The sequence below is a fragment of the Patiria miniata genome, unplaced genomic scaffold, assembly GCF_015706575.1.
Source record: "Patiria miniata isolate m_02_andy unplaced genomic scaffold, ASM1570657v1 HiC_scaffold_5, whole genome shotgun sequence".
Taxonomy (NCBI): Eukaryota; Metazoa; Echinodermata; class Asteroidea; order Valvatida; family Asterinidae; genus Patiria; species Patiria miniata.
In genome coordinates, this window is record NW_024037072.1 from 14,798,754 (window position 1) to 14,818,231 (window position 19,478).

At 39.1% G+C, this 19,478-nt stretch overlaps 1 protein-coding gene across 4 annotated transcripts in view; it reads left to right on the forward strand.

Moving 5' to 3' along the window:
* The window catches only part of LOC119740885 (3-hydroxy-3-methylglutaryl-coenzyme A reductase-like), a 28,961-nt gene that overhangs the window by 2,785 nt on the left and 6,698 nt on the right, over positions 1-19,478 (forward strand). For 2 of the 4 annotated variants that reach the window (XM_038216348.1, XM_038216346.1), the window contains exons 2-12: positions 9,754-9,928; positions 10,676-10,787; positions 11,987-12,074; positions 12,536-12,620; positions 13,649-13,754; positions 14,452-14,558; positions 14,848-14,967; positions 15,762-15,916; positions 16,728-16,894; positions 18,010-18,233; positions 19,151-19,342. In XM_038216348.1, the coding sequence (XP_038072276.1) occupies positions 9,767-9,928; positions 10,676-10,787; positions 11,987-12,074; positions 12,536-12,620; positions 13,649-13,754; positions 14,452-14,558; positions 14,848-14,967; positions 15,762-15,916; positions 16,728-16,894; positions 18,010-18,233; positions 19,151-19,342 (1,518 nt within the window). In that variant the 5' untranslated portion in view covers positions 9,754-9,766. Of the gene's footprint in view, positions 1-3,050; positions 3,143-5,981; positions 6,249-9,753; positions 9,929-10,675; positions 10,788-11,986; positions 12,075-12,535; positions 12,621-13,648; positions 13,755-14,451; positions 14,559-14,847; positions 14,968-15,761; positions 15,917-16,727; positions 16,895-18,009; positions 18,234-19,150; positions 19,343-19,478 lie in introns of those variants that run through there. The other 2 variants (XM_038216345.1, XM_038216344.1) reach the window with 2 other exon arrangements.

Here is a 19,478-nt window from a genome sequence, read left to right on the forward strand (position 1 = left end):
AATACGGCGGCGTTAGCAGAACTTCAAAGGCCTTTCTGGTATTGCAGCTGCTGAAGTATCAGGTTTTCTAGTCGAGCTTTCGACAATTGTGTCTTATCTATCAACGGTAATTGATAATGCAGATATGAAACTGGATGCCTGGAACCACAAAGAATAGAATCAAATATGTGAAAGAAGTTGTTTGTCTTTCTGTTTGAATTAAAGGCTTTTGCGAAGATTCTGAACACTAAGGAAGAATACCGCGGTGTTGAAATATCCATACCGAGTTCACCAGTGTTTCGGTATTCATGAGTCATTAGTCGGTTTTGATCGGTATTAAAGAAAACCCGTAACTATCCGGTAATACCTGACATGCCGTTCACGCCTAGTACTGCATCAATCAACAGTGTCAAAGAAACATCTGGTACCTAGCTCTAATCCTACACATTCTCTACAGTTATGCCACCTGCCACCAGACTACTGAGGGGACAACCTTTTTAAACAGTAGGACATGTACCAGTCTAGTTTTAGGCTTCAAATTAATATCACTTGGCTTCACTCTCGGGTGCAAAATGTTGAAGAAAGGTCTCCGTTAAAAATTGAATTGAGACCTCTAACTTGGCTGGTGAAATAGTGAGGACGTTGTCTTTGACTCATGAAAACTTTGGAGAGTTTTGTCTGCTAAAGAGTGAGTGAAGTTTGGGTAATCCTTACTTTTAGGACACCTCTATTTTTTACAAGTTCTGTTCAAAACTGACTTTTGCAGATGACTGTCCAGTACCAAAGTGACTTTTGCAGGCTAAAGCAGTCTTTTTTCTTCATATAAACTCATATTAGTTGTAATTTTGAAAGCACTTTCAAAGAAAATGTGACTTTCCTACCTTTTTTCGCAGTCAGACGTGCATGTTGTAGTTCTCACACGCATGAAAGCCCTACATGATGAAAGCCCGATGCTGATTGGCTGCTAAAAAAATTAATTAGTCTGGTTCATAGACCAAAAGATTCTGACTACTCCTGAATCTTTTGGTCTGGGAACCAGACTAAAAATAAATAAGTTAGTCTGGTTCTCACACCAAAAGATTCTGACTATTCCTGAATCTTTTGGTCTGGGAACCAGACTAAAAATGAGTAAGATGTTTATTTTTTATCAGCCAATCAGCATCAAGCTTTCATTGCATCGAGCTTTCACGTTTGCCATCTTGGTTTTTGAGTCTGATTTCTGGTTGTCATCGTCATCTTTTACCCCTGAATTTCCCTCATAAATCAAAGCCCTGCCCTCTTTCCACAAAATTAAACCTGCTGATATTCAAGAAGGTGTCATTGCCAATTGTTCAGATGTGCCAAGAAGTATCAGAATGTCAATTTTGAGTGTCATTTAGTCAACTGTTTTGGTGAGTCTTTCCCTTCCTATATAGGAACGGGGTCCTAAAAGTAAGGATTACCGAAGTTTGTTTTGCATGTTTTTTTCTGCTCTCAGAGTCCCAGTCTGGGTCATTTCTAATGAACAGTCAACTGACTGATCATTGGAAATAAAGAGTTCTATTTACGAAATTGTGTTTTGTGATCAAAAAGTTGTGCATGGTTTTTCACTGTATTCTCAATAAGTGTAATATCCACTGAGCTGAAACTTCAACAGGTTGGATTTTGAGTGATGTAATTATTGGAAACAAACAAAATGCATGAATAGTAAATGTTCCTACTCTAATGGAATATTCTAGTATCCGATTTTGAAATGCCATATATATTTCAAGTAAAAGGAGCTACATGTAGTCTAAACTGGCTGCCTATTGGTATTTGCATGCGCATGCATTTGTAAAAAACTGATAAAGAACTTATTAAAAACATATTTAAAAAAAAAACCAGGTGGCGGAATGGTTGGTGTTTGACCAATTATAATTAAAGAAGAAATGTGTGCTAATATTCCCCAAATCATGTGTGAAAGTGGCTTTCAACAAAGAGTGACATTTTTCCATCTCCTCAAGACCACCCACATTTTTGGAATAAAAAAAACAAAAAACAAAAACGCTTTTGAATATTTTAGTATTTGTTCGGCATAATTGCTGATTCAGAATAGTCAATGTTAAAGAATTTCGATATTTTTTCAAAATTGTTTGATACACCAACCCACCCCAAATTTTTATTTTTAAATGTTGAATGACTATCAATATACACGTATCCCATACACTGAACAAAGTTATGCTTCAAATGAGGCAGATATTTTAGGTCAATGCTCAGCTCAGGAGCTTTCAATGGCTTTTCCAGGCTTCCAGCGTGAAACTGTGTAGTTGAAACAGACGGAAATAGCCAAGCACACAAAACTATGTACGGTACAGTGTTTCAGTTTTCTGCGACACTATATTTAAAAAATAAACATGGGTTATTTTGGCTTCGTTACGATTAGGCCCCCCCCAAAAATAGTTCGGCTTCCGGTTACATGGCATTTGAAAATAGGGTAGGTAGGTAGGGAATTTTGTGTGTGTACGATCATATTGAGGCGTCTGCGTGTAGTCAAGGGTAAAAGGTAGAAATTGATGGTTTTGGGTGTTTTTTTGGATCATTTTTTCCATAAAAAAATTAGGGTAGCTGGGCTGTCAGAATAGGGTAGGTAGGGAAACCAGAAGCAGAATTATTTTTTTTGGTCTCAGCCTTTGCTGTGTCCAATGACAGACGATCTCGAAGAGGCCGCTGGGTATTTTAAAAAACAAAAAAATTTCCCTTCTTGTATTATTTTGTTAATTGAAAACTGATTTTCTGTTATTTCCTTTGATCCACCCACCCACAATTTCGAAAGCTGATCAACATTTTTTTTAACATTGCAATGCAATACAGATTTACAAGGCATTGGTTCACCAGCCTACTCGTACATGTTGTACATGTAGGTTACCTTAGGCACGGTAAAGTTGGTCAACATGGATATTGATGTACATGTGGACTTTGGCATGCATATATTTCTGAAGAACACTGCATCTCAACCTGATATGCTGCACTCAATGAGAAACTAGTGTCCGGGGCCTTTGCTTGTATAGTGTACAGTGCCAGCTGGCTGGGTGTGGTGTTCATGGGCTGCGAGTGCGCGGAAGCCGTGGATGACTCTCGATACGCTAAAGAGTAGGAAACTGTTGGATGGACATTGCACTCGGGTCACATCGCTCGAATATTTAATGTAAGTGTAACAAGCCAGTGGTAAAATGATTGTCTAGATGCAAGGCTCAAATTTCATGAAAAAAAGCACTAGATAGCAGGTCTAGTAACTGAAGAATCTTACTGGACCTGAACGATTTTTACAAGACCCGTGTCATAAATACGAAAAAACAACATTTTTCACTATGTGACAGGAATACAACAAAATGCTATTTACGAGTCACCCGTTTCGTGCGTGAATTTGGTAAGTTCCCCTGGAAAATTAGTCTAATTCTCTTTTGCCAGCGTGCACGGTCTTTTGCTTCGTAAAAGTCTGGGAACTGGACTGTACAACTAATTCACATGCAGTACAGGGATTCTGCTTGTCTACCTGCAGTGAACCTGGACGTTTAATATGGAGATGCAGCGGTAATATGAATACATGTACAAGGTATTGCTACCAATCTGAGTTGTGGTGGCGCGACATCGTACCAAAGGAGCATCAACGTACATGTACTGTATGCACGTACGTATGTCTAAAACTGGCATGACTGGTTGCGTTGGCCAGGCAGCTTCGTTGCTTTTCGGCACGGCACAGGGAGTTTGTTTAATCAATCAAGTAATTAGCTCAAAGCACGCTAATAATCAGACCTTAACTGCAAGTATATTTGGGCGTCAGTTTGTTTATACAGTGCAAGAAAAAACACTAGACAGCCGGAATAGTGCAGTCACACACAGCACTAGACCGACGCTAAAATCACTAGACACGGTCCACGGTCCAGTGGGTATTTGGAGCCCTGAGATGTAATAGACCCTGGCCCTGGCAAAGCCGGCCATGGTCTTTCATACGTAAACAGATTCGGCGAATAATCATGCAACTAGACTACGTACGACCTCGAGAAACTGACCAATCAGCAGGCGCCTTCTATGCATGCGTAATTTGAGTTCCTCGCGTGCGTAAACATCACGCCCACGATGAGAAGCATTTTTGCACAGGTTGTTGTATTACGAAAACGCGGCATCAAACTTGACCAATCATAATCTTAATCCTGATATCAGAATGAAATGATGCCAAGCATGCTTAGATATACATGTATCAGACGTTATACAGGAGACTTGGATCCGTGGATAACGGGTGATACTCAGAGAATAGTGAAATGGCTGCTGCCAATAGAAAACAGTCATTTTTCGGAATAGAATGTAGTAGTTTAAATATATGGAAAACTGTGAATGAGGTTTCAGATTTTGCCCGTAGATTTTAGAATAACTTAGTGTTCAATTATTCGACTTGGACTTGATTAAATATTCACATATTGGATTTTGAAATGCACTGATCAAGTTAAACATTTGCCAGCTAGTATTGCCAGCCTTTAATAACAAGCTGACAGTCGGGTGCAAGTACGAAAATGGCTGATATTTGACTGATTTTAAGGTAATTTCAGTTAACGTTTCTTTGTGAAGCTCTCCAATCGCTAGAGTGGCTTTAAGCATTTGGACAAGTGATAAAACAATGCAACTTTTTAGATTAAAATAACATGGTGGACACTTTTCATCATCACCTCGAGATGGCTCATATTGAAATATTTGAATCGAAAATATGCTTATCGGATATTCGATTGAAAATCAAATATCCGGCGTATTTGGCATGGCACTATTTGACTGTATAATAATGTAAAACTGAATTATAGAAACAAGAATTAATGAGAAGGGGCTATTAAACGTTGAAACTAAGGTTCACGGTGTTAAAGGGAAGATACAACATTTGCAAACATAAAAAAAACACCGAAATGATCAAATTATCACAAAATACCTTACTGTTGTTAGGGATTGACAGTCTAAAGCATCCTGTAAAATCGTGGCTCCTGGTGTGCTGACATTTTCAAGAAAAACTGTATTTTTCCAACGTTGGTCGGCCAACTAGCGTTGGAGAAAACTTTTTTTTTTCTCAAAAACTGCTCCTATTTTTTTCAAATTAGTTATTCCGCATTTTCTTTGCAATTGATTACACACCTGTGAAGGGGTACGTAGCCTGCTAGACTGATTCTCTGATCTTACAATTCCCCAAAGTCTATAAATTGCTCCTTTTTATATTAAGTGGGGTCGGGGAACCAGACTACAAGAACACGATTGGTTTTCTTGGTTTTTCCAGCATTTACAAGCCCAAAACGTGAAACAAGTCTGTGTGATAGTATTCTCTATGACATACTAATCCTCCAAATCCATTTATTTCTGAAAAGTGCAGCAAAAACAAATGTTGTACATTCTCTTTACACCATCTTGTAATTAAACCTGACAAGTCATGAATACAGTCCTTGAAAATACACCTTCAATTTTTTGTTTTAACATTTTCAAGGGTATTTTAAATTAGATTTAATTAATATGTAGTTTCAAGCTTAGCATGCCTGCAGTAGAATACTGCACTTGTACACTCTAGACTGCTATGAACAACCTCAGGTTTTATTATTGTACCAAAGAGGTTGTAAAAAAATAATAGTATCAGTTCAATGGTTATCAAAAGGGCCTAATCCATTCTCATTGCTTGTGAGCGTGACTGCATGTATGTGTACATTGAATGGGCAAAAAATATTATAGACCTTCCGGTACATGTAAAATCCCTGATTTACACTTGTGGAGCCCTTAGGTTATGTACAACTGTGCTTAGTACGTATAAACCTGTTCATGTACCAGCAAGAGTGTGGCCATGCACCCACTGCATGATCACACTCCAATTTGCATAGGATGAGAACTTCCAACCAATCATGGCCCAGATTGGATCATCTCACGTGGGTTGTTCCATTGCTGGTGGGTGTGTTTATCAGTGACCATTCGTGTGGGCAAGACTTGTCAGAGCTGGTTTTGCATTGGTTTGTGTTGGTGCACTTGGAGGTGTGACTTCTATTTATAGCTGTGTGGCATTCCTGTGACCCCTTCTCTTGGATGAACCCAACTAATGAACAAGTATCATGCCCACCCACCTCCTATATATCTGACTGGAGCTTGGTGAAAACTTGCCAGAGATTTGATTGAATCTTAGCAAGAAAGATCAACTCCCTCAGTCTTGCTGGCAAGATGATATTTAAGTGGGCAATAGAAGTAGAAAAAAACTACAAAAAGCAAGTGAAAATGATTGGCAATATTGACCAAGTCAGGTAAGTCTAAGCTATTTTTGGCTATATTTTTTATTTTGTTTTTTTACTGGTTTTCGTAGGGGTGATGTTAAGAGATGGGGTTGGAGGTTCTCTTTTACATTTTCCTTTTAAGATTTGGTGTGTAACTTTGCATGAACTATAGATTGGACTAACAGATTTTTACCATTTAAACAAGGTTGTTTTCTCCCAGTGCAGTGTTGGGGTCATGTGTGACACAATGAAAACCCTGTTTTTAGAAGTGTTTTTAATACATTGTAGCAAAACTGCATGTAGTCCCCCTTTTTCAGATTGGATACATATATCCTCCCAAAAATTCATTAGTTTAACATGTTCTTTTTGCCAATTAAAGTTGTTTAGTGATGTATCAGTTTTAAAATGTAACAATAACCGGAGGGGAAACTTGGAAAAATACTTTTCGAACAGGTTGTTTTGCAGGCGAGTGTTTTTTGAGCTGAAACCTTTCAGCAAAGCTCCCAACATCATGCAAACATTACAAAACTAACTGTGTTTCATCAATCCTTTGATCAGCGACAATACTGGGGGGGGGGGGGGGGGATAGGGGGAGAAGGATTGAAAGAAAAAATATACCCAATAATTGCTTCGTGCAGATGCTGTTGATTCAAGTTGAATTGTAGCATGAAGATTTATTTTGTTCATGTACCCGGTTCTGACCATACCCCACCTGTGGGGTAATGTTCCTTTCAGGACACATCACCCCAATATTTTGACAATAGAAAAACATCACCCCAGAAGAGAATCTTTAGAAATTTAAGGGATAATGGGAACACAATGCTATCACCCCACTATTCCGTCTGGCTGGAGCGGACGTACTTGTAAGCTCATGGACACCTTTACATTTGTTTTGGAGCTTGTTTTTCTTAAACCAGTGTCTATTGTAAAGTGGTGCGTGGTACTTTCCCCGCATTTTTCCGTGGTTGGACTGTTTCATTTAACTTTTCTCTCGCCTTGGAACATTATTTACATTCAGAAAAGTTTGTCTGGCGGTGTGGGTCCGCTGTTTAGAAAGGACAAGGAAGTTACGAAAACCAATTGAAAATGCTTTTAGGCAACTTTGTTTTTTTCCAAATCTCCTGACAATAGCTGTGGCCGTTTCCCAGACTGCTTGATATTAGTGATCGGCAACATGAGAACTTGAGCATACAATGTAAAGCCAGACTTTTGTTCAGAATTATTTTTTTTTAATTTCCGGATTCTGCAGACCAAGAGCTTTCTAATAATCGTATAAAACTTTGTGGACTACATGTACTGTGTTAAGTTACGGAAAAATGGATCGCCAACTAAATTGAAGTTGTAGAACTGAATTTTGAGATGCGTGGTACTTTCCCCGCATTTTCCTGTGGAGCTAACCAAATTATTGGACTGTTTCATTTAACTTTTCTCCCGCCTTGGAACATTATTCACATTCAGAAAAGTTTGTCTGGCGGTGTGGGTCTGCTGTTTACAAAGGACAAGGAAGTTAAGAAAACCAATTGAAAATGCTTTTAGGCAACTTTGTTTTTTTTCTTCAAAATCTCCTGACAATAGCTGTGGCCGTTTCCCAGACTGCTTAATATTAGTGATCGGCAACATGAGAACTTGAGCATACAATGTAAAGCCAGACTTTTGTGCAGAATTTGTTTTTTTATTTCCGGATTCTGCAGACCAAGAGCTTTCTACCAATCGTATAAAACATTGTGGACTACTGTGTTAAGTTACGGAAAAATGGATCGCCAACTAAATTGAAGTTGTAGAACTGAATTTTGAAAAAATCGCTTTTAAAAATCCTGCTGTTGTAATTGCAGTGAATGAATAGTCAACAAATTAAACAAGACGAAAGTAGGTTTTAAAGATGTTTGATAGAAGGAAACAAAAACTTGGAAAAGGTAAAACAGGACTGACAGATTGAGGTTTGAAAGCAAACAAATTGACCACACTTTCAAATTTCGGCTCTGACCCACACTGTACAGCAAAAGGACAATATCGGACTTTATGCATATTTCGTGGTGACAGGTCCCATATTTTTTTTTAATGGAGCGAGCTTTTGAAATAAAATTTACTAAAAGTATGTATTTAACAGCTGATTTATTTGAAACTTGGTTATGATCATCACTGTTGTCACTGACCATAAATCCTTATGAAAATATACAATTTACCAAGGAAGTGCTCAATGCTTACAAGTTCAGGTAAGCAAAAAAATCACCCCATACATATCCCTTCTTCCCAAAAAGTGCCCCATTTTTGAGGATTACAAGTATGTAGGCTAATGTTTCAGTTATTTTCTGAGGTCTGGAGTTATGTCTGTTGTGTAAATGTACATGTAGGTTTCTGCTGGTACATTCTGACGGTGTTAATGTGATAATTTTAGCATACCCTGCTCCTCATCCGGAAGCTGTGATTTGTTTTATGGATAATGAGTATTTGTGAAGATAAATGCTGGTCCTCCTGTCCAGCAGGTGGGTTGAAGAAGTCACATACAGTGCAAAAAAACAACCAGCAAATAATTGATCAATTGAGACTATTCTCAACAGGAAGTAGGCTTCTCTTTGACACTTTTGTCCTGTATAATGTTCCAAGTTTATTTTTCTAAACTCGATGAGAGGGATTGAGTGTAGTCTTTTACTCCATCTTCCATTCTGTTCAACTTTAAACCTCCTGCTATTTAAGCAGTCACAGACAGTCAAAAATGTCCATCCACTTGCCCTGCTTTTACTGTTATCAAAGGCTAGTCACCAGCAGTCAGATCACATGTCAAGCAAGCACTGTGACTAGTCAAAGTCAGTTAGACCGTGAACAGACAAAGCAGGCAAGGTGTGGGCACAGCTGGGTTATCAATTATCCACAGTCAAAGCAAAGCTGTATCAACTTACTGGTACATAAACAGTCACAGCCAGTCAATCCTGCTTTACATACTATGTGTGTAGGCTGGGAATTCTTAACTGTTGAAAACAGTCACTTGTTTGATTTTGACTGAAAGGACTACTTGGCACAGAATGTATGTTTGCAAAGGAGGGTTAAATATTTTTTTTGCTATCACAGTACCGTAGTTCTGTAAATTTAAACAGTTTTGGTAAAAATACAAATTCCCATTCTGTTCTTTTCATGCACAGACATGTACAATGTATACTTCGTGTACCGTACATGCACCAAACTGACCATCAAGGCTAAGGGTTCTTCACATTGTGGAGGAGGAATATTTGAAAAGGTCAAATTTATTGCTGGTCATCCTAAATTCTTAATCTTCAGGGTAGGGAGTTTGGAAAAGCCTGAATGATTTTTGTTCTTCGCTCCTTGGATCAAAGGTTTATCTGAACAAATTGCAATGTTTTTTTTTTTAAGGGATACATGTACATTTTTAGGCAAATAAACCTGTGGTGCTCTGGGGCCCGGCAACTATTTTATGGTGGATTCCCCCCCCCCCCCTAAATCTCACCCCTGATTTGTGTGTGTGTGTGTGAACATTATCAAAGTATTTTGATAGGTCTTTTTAATTTATTTTTTCCTTCAGGAGCATAAGAGAGATGTTGTCCAACATATTCCGTGCCCACGGGCACTACTGCTCCGCCCATCCGTGGGAGGTCATTGTTGGTACCCTGACTCTCACCATATGCATGCTGTCTATGGACTATTTCACCAGTCTGCCCAAAGTCTGCGGCTGGAACTATCACTGCACAGAGACGCAGGTAATTTAACACAGAACAACCCCATCAGAGCATTGCTTTTTATTTGTCAGCTCTTCAATGTACAAAGTGTTCAACATTTAAGTGAGAATTAGTGAAAAAAATATGTCTTGGGGGGAATCAGTTCGCTACACAAAAAAATTAGGCAAGGCTGAGTGTAGTTTACAAAAATACTTACGTGTTCTTTGTTAAAAAATTATTCAAGCTGTTGACATGTTGGATTTTACACAATTGCCAGTATAGAGACTTTGGTTGAAATTGATTATGGGCCTTATTCACAAATCGGCCATATTGGATGAGATTGAGGTAAAATCTTCATTTTTGGAACTTTTGTAGAGAAATGAAACTCGTGAATAAGGCCCATAAGTTGTCACCGTTGAATTATTTCAAACTTTGAAGGACCCATTTGATATGTTCGACAGGTTGTAACTTATATCCAAATACCCTATATGTTACCCTCGACACCAAAATTGAACTCCAAGTTTTGCTGTATTTTTGATAAACTTGTACTTCAAATCAACCTCAGTACTTCAAATCTACAACAGTTTGTTGAATCTTCAATGGAGTATATGGACACACCCAAAAGGCATCCTGTGAAGAATTAGCAGGACAAAAAATAGGTTAACTGTAAAAATAAAGGTAAATTTCTTTTAGAATTGCAGTTTGTTTAAAAAGGTAAGTCTTGAGCTCTTTGGAAATATTATTTTTTTTGGAATTTTTCCCCCTAATTTTATTTTTATCCCTCCTTAGGATATGATGTCCTCAGATGTTATCATCGTCACCCTGGCCAATGCCATGGCCGTCTTCTACATCTACATGCAGTTCCATAAACTGAGAAAAGTCGGCTCCAAATATATTCTCGGTATGCAATTTATTTATTTTTTTTGTCATCAGAGGACGTGTTTCATAATCTTCCCAAGTTATATTTGTACAGTACTGATACACTATTTCTGTAGTATTTGTTCTCTATCAGTCATCTGTTTACAATGCTATTGTTGGAAATACTTGGGTGCTATTTAGGTGTCTCTCCCATTGTGTGGATTCTAAAATTGAATATGCTGCACTATATGTAGACATCTGAAGCTAAATATACGCGTCACCTATTGTCTTCTGTACTTGATCTTTGGGCTCGGAGATAAGTTAGTGTTGGCGGGGTACTGAAAGTTTGACCAAAATAAACACCCTTTTTAATTTTATTTTTGTTTGGAAATTGGGTCACAGAGCTTCTTTTGGCTACAGTTTTGTTGTCCTTTAAGCAATGTTATCAGTTTTGAGAGCACTCTGGTGATATCGTGGGTCTCAATTATTTTGGTCACGTTTGTGTTTGATAGTGATTAAATAGGATCCTGATAGAGCCATGGTAGCTGCGAGATAACGAAAAAAGGACTTGCTATCGTTTCTTTTCTGGAAATAGATGTGATCATGCCATCTAGGATGGTCTGGAGATGGCTTGCGTAATAATCAAACGTAGCCGAAAATGAAAATAATATTTGTGAAATAAGACCACCTTATTGCGCACACACAAAAACTTACTTGAAAAGAGTGAAATATGCTACTTACCAGAGCTGAAACCTTTCAGATTTTAATCTGAAAGCAGATTTTTAAAAACTTTTCCAGTGGGATTCCAGATTTTCTTTAACGATCCCACAAAAATGATTATTTAACGATTTTTCCACAAAACATTTTTTTTTTTCATTATAATTTCAAACTAGAGGTTGTAGGAACATCCACACGGTGTTGGGCCATTGATTACTGCAAACTTTGCCCAACACACCAACTCAATTTCAGATTTGTTTTGCCAAGGCCAGTTTCATCTCTGTACTTACCAGCTCTACAACTATGAAAAAATTTGGGTTTAGGGTCGAAGGAGAATCATTGTTCATTTGGTTGGGGTTTTTTTTAGATGTAAATCTGAACATGTTGTTTATTGTACGGTAGGTGTCATAACTACCAAACCCTCAAATGCTTACTGAAAATATGAAATGTGTTTGGGTTCCAATAAGTCCATTATTTTTTTCTTGAGGTGTGAAATCTGAGGATTTTGTTTCTTGTCTATCGTAGGGGTTGCTGGACTGTTCACCATATTCTCCAGTTTTGTATTCAGCAGTGCCGTCATTCATCTGTTTGGACTGGAGCTTACCGGCCTCAAGTAAGTTCTCAGTTAAAGTCTCATTTATAGGACCTAAGTAGAACAGACGCCCTAGCATAGACAATAGACAACCTAGTTACCACCTGTTTCCGGATTCTCCGGTTGTCTTTTAATGTCATAAACTTTTCTAACCTAAATCCTCTGAAATGAAAATCCTACTTGTACTATATTTTGATGAATTTTGGCCTGTACATCTTGGCCACTCGTAGAATCTTAATATTTAAAAAAGGAACAGCTGAAACAACAATAGTAGCAATTGAATCTAAAGTCTTAGCTAAGCCGCTTTTACTTGACACATACTTTGGTGTCCAAGTTTTGCCCGATTGTAAACAGTTTGCCAGTGTGTTTCGTTTGGACCCAGAGATTTCCTCACCAAAAACTAATTAGGAAGATGGGAAAGTTGACACAACCGATCTTCTTAAATTATGGGGATTTTTATTGTCGGCTTGTTTTTTTCACAGTGAAGCGCTGCCGTTTTTCCTTCTCCTGATCGACCTGTCCAAAGCCAGTGCCTTGACCAAGTTTGCGCTGAGTAGCGGTTCCCAGGTGAGTGGTGCCCCATGTACTATAACCAGTACTCACAAAGAATGTTCGGCTACCATGCTAAAAAAGTCTTACAATGGGTGTCATTAACCCCACCCCTTCAAAAAAAAATTCTGTCAAAATGAACTGTCACTGTTAAGTCAAAATGTCACTGAGCTGCCATGTGCTGGGTGTAAAATTTCTTCATTAACTCAGAACATTTGACAGAGCACAGGTGGTGTTTGGCTATAATTTCATGCCTTATCTTGCTCAGGATATGAGTTAAGTCTTCATTTTTGTTACTTGTCAATTTTGTCCATAAAAGGGTTGTGGAAAGATGTCAAAATTATTTTGGTGTCCGATAACAAGCTTGACCCACTTAAATGTACGTGATATCTGACCAGCTCAGTAAAAAAAATTATGCAAAGCGCTTCGTGAAAATATTCGTTCTGAATAATCCAGTTCGGTATTCCAAAATAGTCTGGTGCACAGCAAGATTCAACAGTTTTGTTTTTTCCGGAATGACCACAGCAGGCAAATGCACACAAGGCCATGAGGGACGTGGTAACCAAATCTGCATTCTGCACAATGATTCATGCAATCGAAAAGAGACGGAACTTTCGTTCGCACAAAAGTTTTGACACACAAGACACCTGAAGCACTTCACTGTCCAAAGGTTTTTTGCAAAATGTTGTACTTCACAGCACGATGGTGTGCAACTTTTCCTAGGATCAGCTGATTTCCATTGTTTTTCACTTCACGCTTATGCCATTAAAAAAAATTGAAAACACTTAATAAAGCCTTGTAAAAGTTAGAATTTCCTCTTTTTCTTTTTGGTTACTTCCCAGTTGTGTGCCTGCTTAAGGCTGTTTCTGAATTTCATGGCTACGGCTCGCAGTAACACACAATTCTGTGGGAAGTGGATTCAGCCGCTTCCATAGTCTCTTGCCTAGCCATAGCCATGCTAGACGTAGTCACTAGCATTTTGTGAAGAGTCACATATGTTTAGATATGTGGCGCATTGTAAAAATTACACTCTTTGTTGTTAACAGGGAGAAGTGCCGGAGAATATAGCCCAAGGCATGGCCGTCCTGGGCCCCAATATCTCCCTGGATGCGCTGGTCATGAGCCTGGTGATCGGTGTGGGGACTCTGTCAGGTAAGGCTTAATACAAACTATGAGGGCAAGTTTTGTGCTGAAATCTTGATTCAGTTCATGGACATGCTTACTATATTTTAAAATGAAATATTGTTGATGTACCCTAACGTGGCGCGGCCCCTAACGTGGCGCACTTTGATTTTTCGCCTGTAGCGCCTACCTAGAGCAAAAGTTTTAACTGAAATTTCACCAAAAGTGAAATTTCATCAAGTTCTAAACACTCCTGTTCATAAATCGCGAGTTTATTTACCCGTAACAAAGTTAGAAGAAAATTTTATTTTGGCGTGATTTTCCGATTTTATTTTCAAGTACAAAGTGAACCCTTTGAAAATGCCCCGAAAAATAAGAAAATAATTTTCTGACAAACATCTGGCTGGGTATGTAAGTAGAGATAATAATGATTTATCAAGTTTACAGAAATTCTTAAATGTTAATTTGGAATTTTTTGAGATTTATTCAAGTGCGCTTAGGGAACGTTAGGGAACACTCTTCCAATTTGTGCCCAAATTCCGGACGCCACCGTTTTTGAATTTCGGATTAAATTTTATGAAACCGAAGTTGTTCACAGAGGTTTAATAGCAAGCATTAATAAGGTAAAAGTACTAGTATTTTACTGCATGAATATCCTAAAGCTCAACCAGAAGAAAAAGTCCTTAATTTCATAAAAATATTTCTTGTGTTTTTTTTTTGTCTTTAGGAATTCCCAAGTTGGAAGTGATGTGCTGCTTTGGATGCCTGTCCGTGGTTGCAAACTTCTTTGTCTTCATGACTTTCTTCCCCGCATGCCTGTCACTTGTCCTAGAGGTAATCTATTTTTATATTTTCCATATGTTTTTACCAAGGTGTTTTCTTGCTTAGTATACAACTTCATTCACTAGCTTTAATGTAGGCCATATGGTAATTTTTGGTGTGAAATATTTTAAAATTGAAGTTTCTTGTATACCAACAACACAGACAATTGTCCCTAACTTTTGAGATCAATTATAAAGCAGGATGATCATTAAGAACAGTACATTGTACTAAAACAGCCAAACTGTGAAAAAAAAAATTTCATTATCTTTACCCTGCCAACTCATTTCACTCATCACTGCAGCTTTCCAACAATAACCCCATCGGCCGTCCAGTCTGGCAACTCGGCCAGTTCACCAAGGTGCTTCAGGAAGAAGAAGACAAGAAACCCAACCCGGTCGTCCAACGGGTCAAGGTTATTATGGTAAGTGAGGGGTGTGGCTGTACTGGAATTGAATAGGGGGGAGTTAAGAAGTTAAAAGTTGTATGTGTAATTTATATGGAAACCGTGCACAAGTACCCCCTCAACGGTTACAAAGGGAGAGTTGGGGGAGACCACTGGAAGGGGCATTCGAACGCATTGCCAATGGCCAGGGTGACCATAATATCAGAGCCAAATTCTGCTAAATGTACATCAAAAATCTGTCAAATTCCCCAGAATTACTCGAAATACACTATAAACACTTAAAATCACATGCCGATTGGTAGCCTTAATTAAGATTCCAATTACATAATAAACAATCTAGTCACATAAAGATGTTGTGAAATTATTGGTAAATTTCGGGCAAAACGCAGATCCGGCCACGACAAAGTCCGTTTCCCAGTGAACCTCAGCACCTAGACCAGCCAACCTGTCCCATTATGCAAGGGTTTATTTGAAAGGATTGAAGCTTTTTTAAACAAACGTACACTTTTTTGTTCAAATTTGCTGTTTTTTTTGTCACATAACCATTTTTGCAAAATTCTGCCAGAAATCTGCCAAAAAAAATCCATTCTGTCAAATTTTCTGTCAAACTCGTTTTTAACAAAAAATCTGTCAAAGTTAACCGAGAAATCAGCTAAAACGGTCACCCTGCCAACGGCGCCTGACCCTCACGGGAAGACACTGTGGGTTGTCGCACATTCAGAATAAAATAAGTTGTGCATAAAATAAGTCGTGCAAATAAAAAATTGAAGAAATATTAAAAACATTTCCAACTTGAATTTATTTCCCCCCAGTCCATGGGTCTGGTGCTGGTCCACGTCCACAGCCACCTGATGAAGGCAAGCGATAGCACTCTTGGCGAGGTCAGCACCCTGGTCAACATACCGGAGCTGGAGTTCTCCCGTAAAATTGAGCCAGAAATACCCCTCTGGCAGTTCAATCTGAAAAAGTAAGTCACAAAGGTCGTAGAACTGCTGAGCACACAAGAAATGTGGTAAGCAAAAACCAGATTGTTGGCAAAAAATAATGTTCAGACATGCGACTTTTCCTCGGATCCGCTGATTTCCTCGTTTTTTACTTCTCACGAATGCCATTACAAGTTGAAAAATACTGTACAAAGTCTTGTGTGGTTAGGAATTTCCTTGGTTTTTTTTCTTCTTAATTCCCATTTGTATGCCTAAACGTTATGTGATGTCTGTTGGTGTTGACTGACTTTTTGTTGGTCTTTTTTTAGCCAGAAATAACGGCCGTTCAATTTGAAATTGTTGACATTGTCACCGGCATCTTGTGTTGTTTAGGTCATTGAACTGTTAAGCACGGAAGAAATGTGGTTAGCAAGAAACAAGGTTACCGGCCACAATATCAAGTCATATGTATTGATGGTAACCGGTACTTCGCTAGTTTTTACTTAGCACATTAATTTGTTCAGCGATATTTCCTGCTTAGGACTACATTAAATATTATCCAAGTAACATGTCAGGACATTTTCAGGCTATGTCAACTAAAAAAAACTGCTTTGTGAAAAATATAATTGAAAGACTTAGGGGAGTGCAATATTTATGAGTCTCTTGCGGATGCTTTCAGATTAAGTCGTGTATAGCACATACCATTACTGCACTGCTCAGGTGTGCTTTTGGGGCACAGGCAAGCGACCGTTGTGCCTTTTTCTTTTCTGGTAGCCCTTTACATTGAATGTCTTTCAGCCTGGTAACGAGAAGTTTTCAATAAAAAAAAAAAAATGTGCAATGCTTTCCCCTCAGATTCACCAGCCTCGGCATGGAGCAATTGGCCGTGCTGCTCCTGGCTGCTGTCCTGACCACCAAGTACATCTTCGTTGACAAAACCGAGTCTGAATCCGCGGAAGAAGAGACACCGGAGGAGCAGGCGACAGATGGAGCCATCGAAAACGAGCCAGAAACACAAACAGGTTTGTTGACGTGCTATGAACCAATTTCAGGCTGTGTTTCGTTACAGTTGGCCGAGTTGTAGGTCAATGCAGTCACGAGTCAGACTGCAAGTCAATGACACTTCAGTCGGAAGAGAGTTCACAATTCAGTCACCAGTCAGATTACTAGGAAAGATTGCAGTTAATTAGAATTGGAATGACAGAGGAATGCCTTTGGAAAATTTCACTTGAAAAGCATTTTATTTGACAAGAGACTGGAATAGCTTCGATGACTTTTAATTGACTTCGGAACGTGATGACTTAATTACAAGTCTGACAGCTAGCACAAAAACACTTGTGCAAACTTAAGCAGAAAAATATTGTACTTAGCATGAATCCAGGTTCAGATGATGTAATGCCTTGCACACGCATAGAGATGTTTATTTCTGTAATCACTAATTGGGCAATTCCAGAGTTACGAAAGATTCAAAGGAAGTGTAATGTCCGTGACAAAGCCAATTAACCCTAACTCCCCAGGCATTAATATTTTGCTAGGATGCAATCTCAATCCTGCAAAATCCTCCAACTACCTCCATGTAAAAATTGCATACAGCCTCAATCATGCAAAATCTTCCGTTATTTCTTGAAAGTGGTCTTTGGAGGGGTGACCACTGCCTCAATCCTGCGAAATCCTCCAGCAATCACTGTTAATATGTTGAGGCAGAGCCAGTAACATCCTGGAGCAGTGCGGAGGATTTCAAGTATAATGCAGGCCTACATTTATGCACGGCTGAGCATAAACAACACAAGGTCCGGCCCAAGACCTTGACACAGTGCATCCTCCAAAATCAGCCACGCATTTTTGTCGTGTAACCTCAATCCTACAAAATCCTTCATTTTGCAAATAGGATTTGGGAGGATTTGGGAAGGTTAGGGTTATCCATGATATCTAAGTAATGATTCAGAGGAATGATTCAAAACTCCGAGTGTGTAATCTCCTTGACCAATGACCATTACTAGATGATGGATGAATAAGATTACAAAAATACATTTTCAGTTTATTCACTGAGTTTTAAAAGCTTTGTCACAGACATGACACAACACTACAATTGCCCTTACGCTTATCAAACTGTTTTCATTTTAATCTAAAATCACAGAAGAGCCGGCCGTCGTTGAGGAACTGCAGAAGAGCGCTTCCTGCGGAGTCCAGACAGACCCTGTCCGCTTTTCCCCCAAAGCCACCTTCACCGTCGGCGGGAAGGACTCGGACTCGGAGAGCATCGGAGACGAATCGGAGAGCACACGGGATGAGAATTCCAGACCCAGCTCCCCAACCGCTCCACGCTCCCTGCAGGAGTGCATCACTATCCTCAATTCAGGAGTGAGTTAGAACATTTTTCACAGAATTCATTATTAATTTTGAAAATTTCCATTAATGCATATTGAAGAATATTAACCCGCCTGCTATTTCAGCAGTTACGGACAGTCAAAATTCACTTGAACTTCCCCCGCTATACTTGTAACAAAGGCTAGTCACCAGCAGTCAGATCATATGTCGAGCAAGCACTGTGTCTAGTCAAACTGGGTCGACAGACAAAGCAGGCGAGTTGTGGTCACAGCTGTTTTATCGCTCTCCCGGAGTCAAAGCAAAGCTGTGTCAAGTTACTTAGGCAGTCCAAGGCAGTCAATCCTGCTTTATGTAGGCTGGGAATTCTTACGGGTTGAAAACAGTCACATGATTGATTTTGACTGCAAGGACAACTTGGCACAGAATGTATGTTTGTATAGGAGGGTTAATTATCTGTTTACCATTTTGTCTGTTTAATCCTAGTTTCAATATTTCTCTTGCTCGTGGAAGCATGTCTCATCATCTTTGTGATTTGGTCTTCACTGAATAACAAAAAACATCACAGTACTGACCCTTGCTGTACACTGTGTTGGGCATGGCTATTGATAACCAGCAATGCAACCAACCATAGAAGCGTAGTCCCAAATAGTCCAAAATAACACGTCACAAAACTTTCAAGGCAAACTTTGCAGAGGGTTAAAGAGTATTAACTTTTGCAAATTCACAGCACTGATTCTTGTCACAACACCACAAATGTGAATTTACCTTAATTTGTGCGTACAGTATGGACCAGCCTTTTGTCAAACTATAATTAACTATATTGAAAATAACCTTGATTGAACTTGCTTTTAGTTTTGCACTTTGCTGTACAATTCAATTTTAACCAGATTTGTCGTAAGCATGTTATGATGTGCACGATATGACGGTTGTAAAATTTGACTTTTCTGTAGGAAGTCATGGACCTGACGGATGACGAAGTGCGACTCCTCGTCGCCACCAAACACATCCCTGCTTACAAACTGGAAGACATCTTGCAGGACCCTGAGAGAGGCGTGGCCATCCGCAGACAGATCTACAGCCAGCAGCTGCCCAAGGCATGGGCGCTCAGTGACCTGCCTTACACCGGCTACCAGTACTCATACGTAAGTCAGGGCCTGATGGACTGATCCATTACCCACTACCCCATGGCGTTTTGACCAATCATGGCCTTGATATTTACATCCGACATGCATGCACAAAAGTCTCACACATGGGCCTTATGCACGAATTTACCATTTT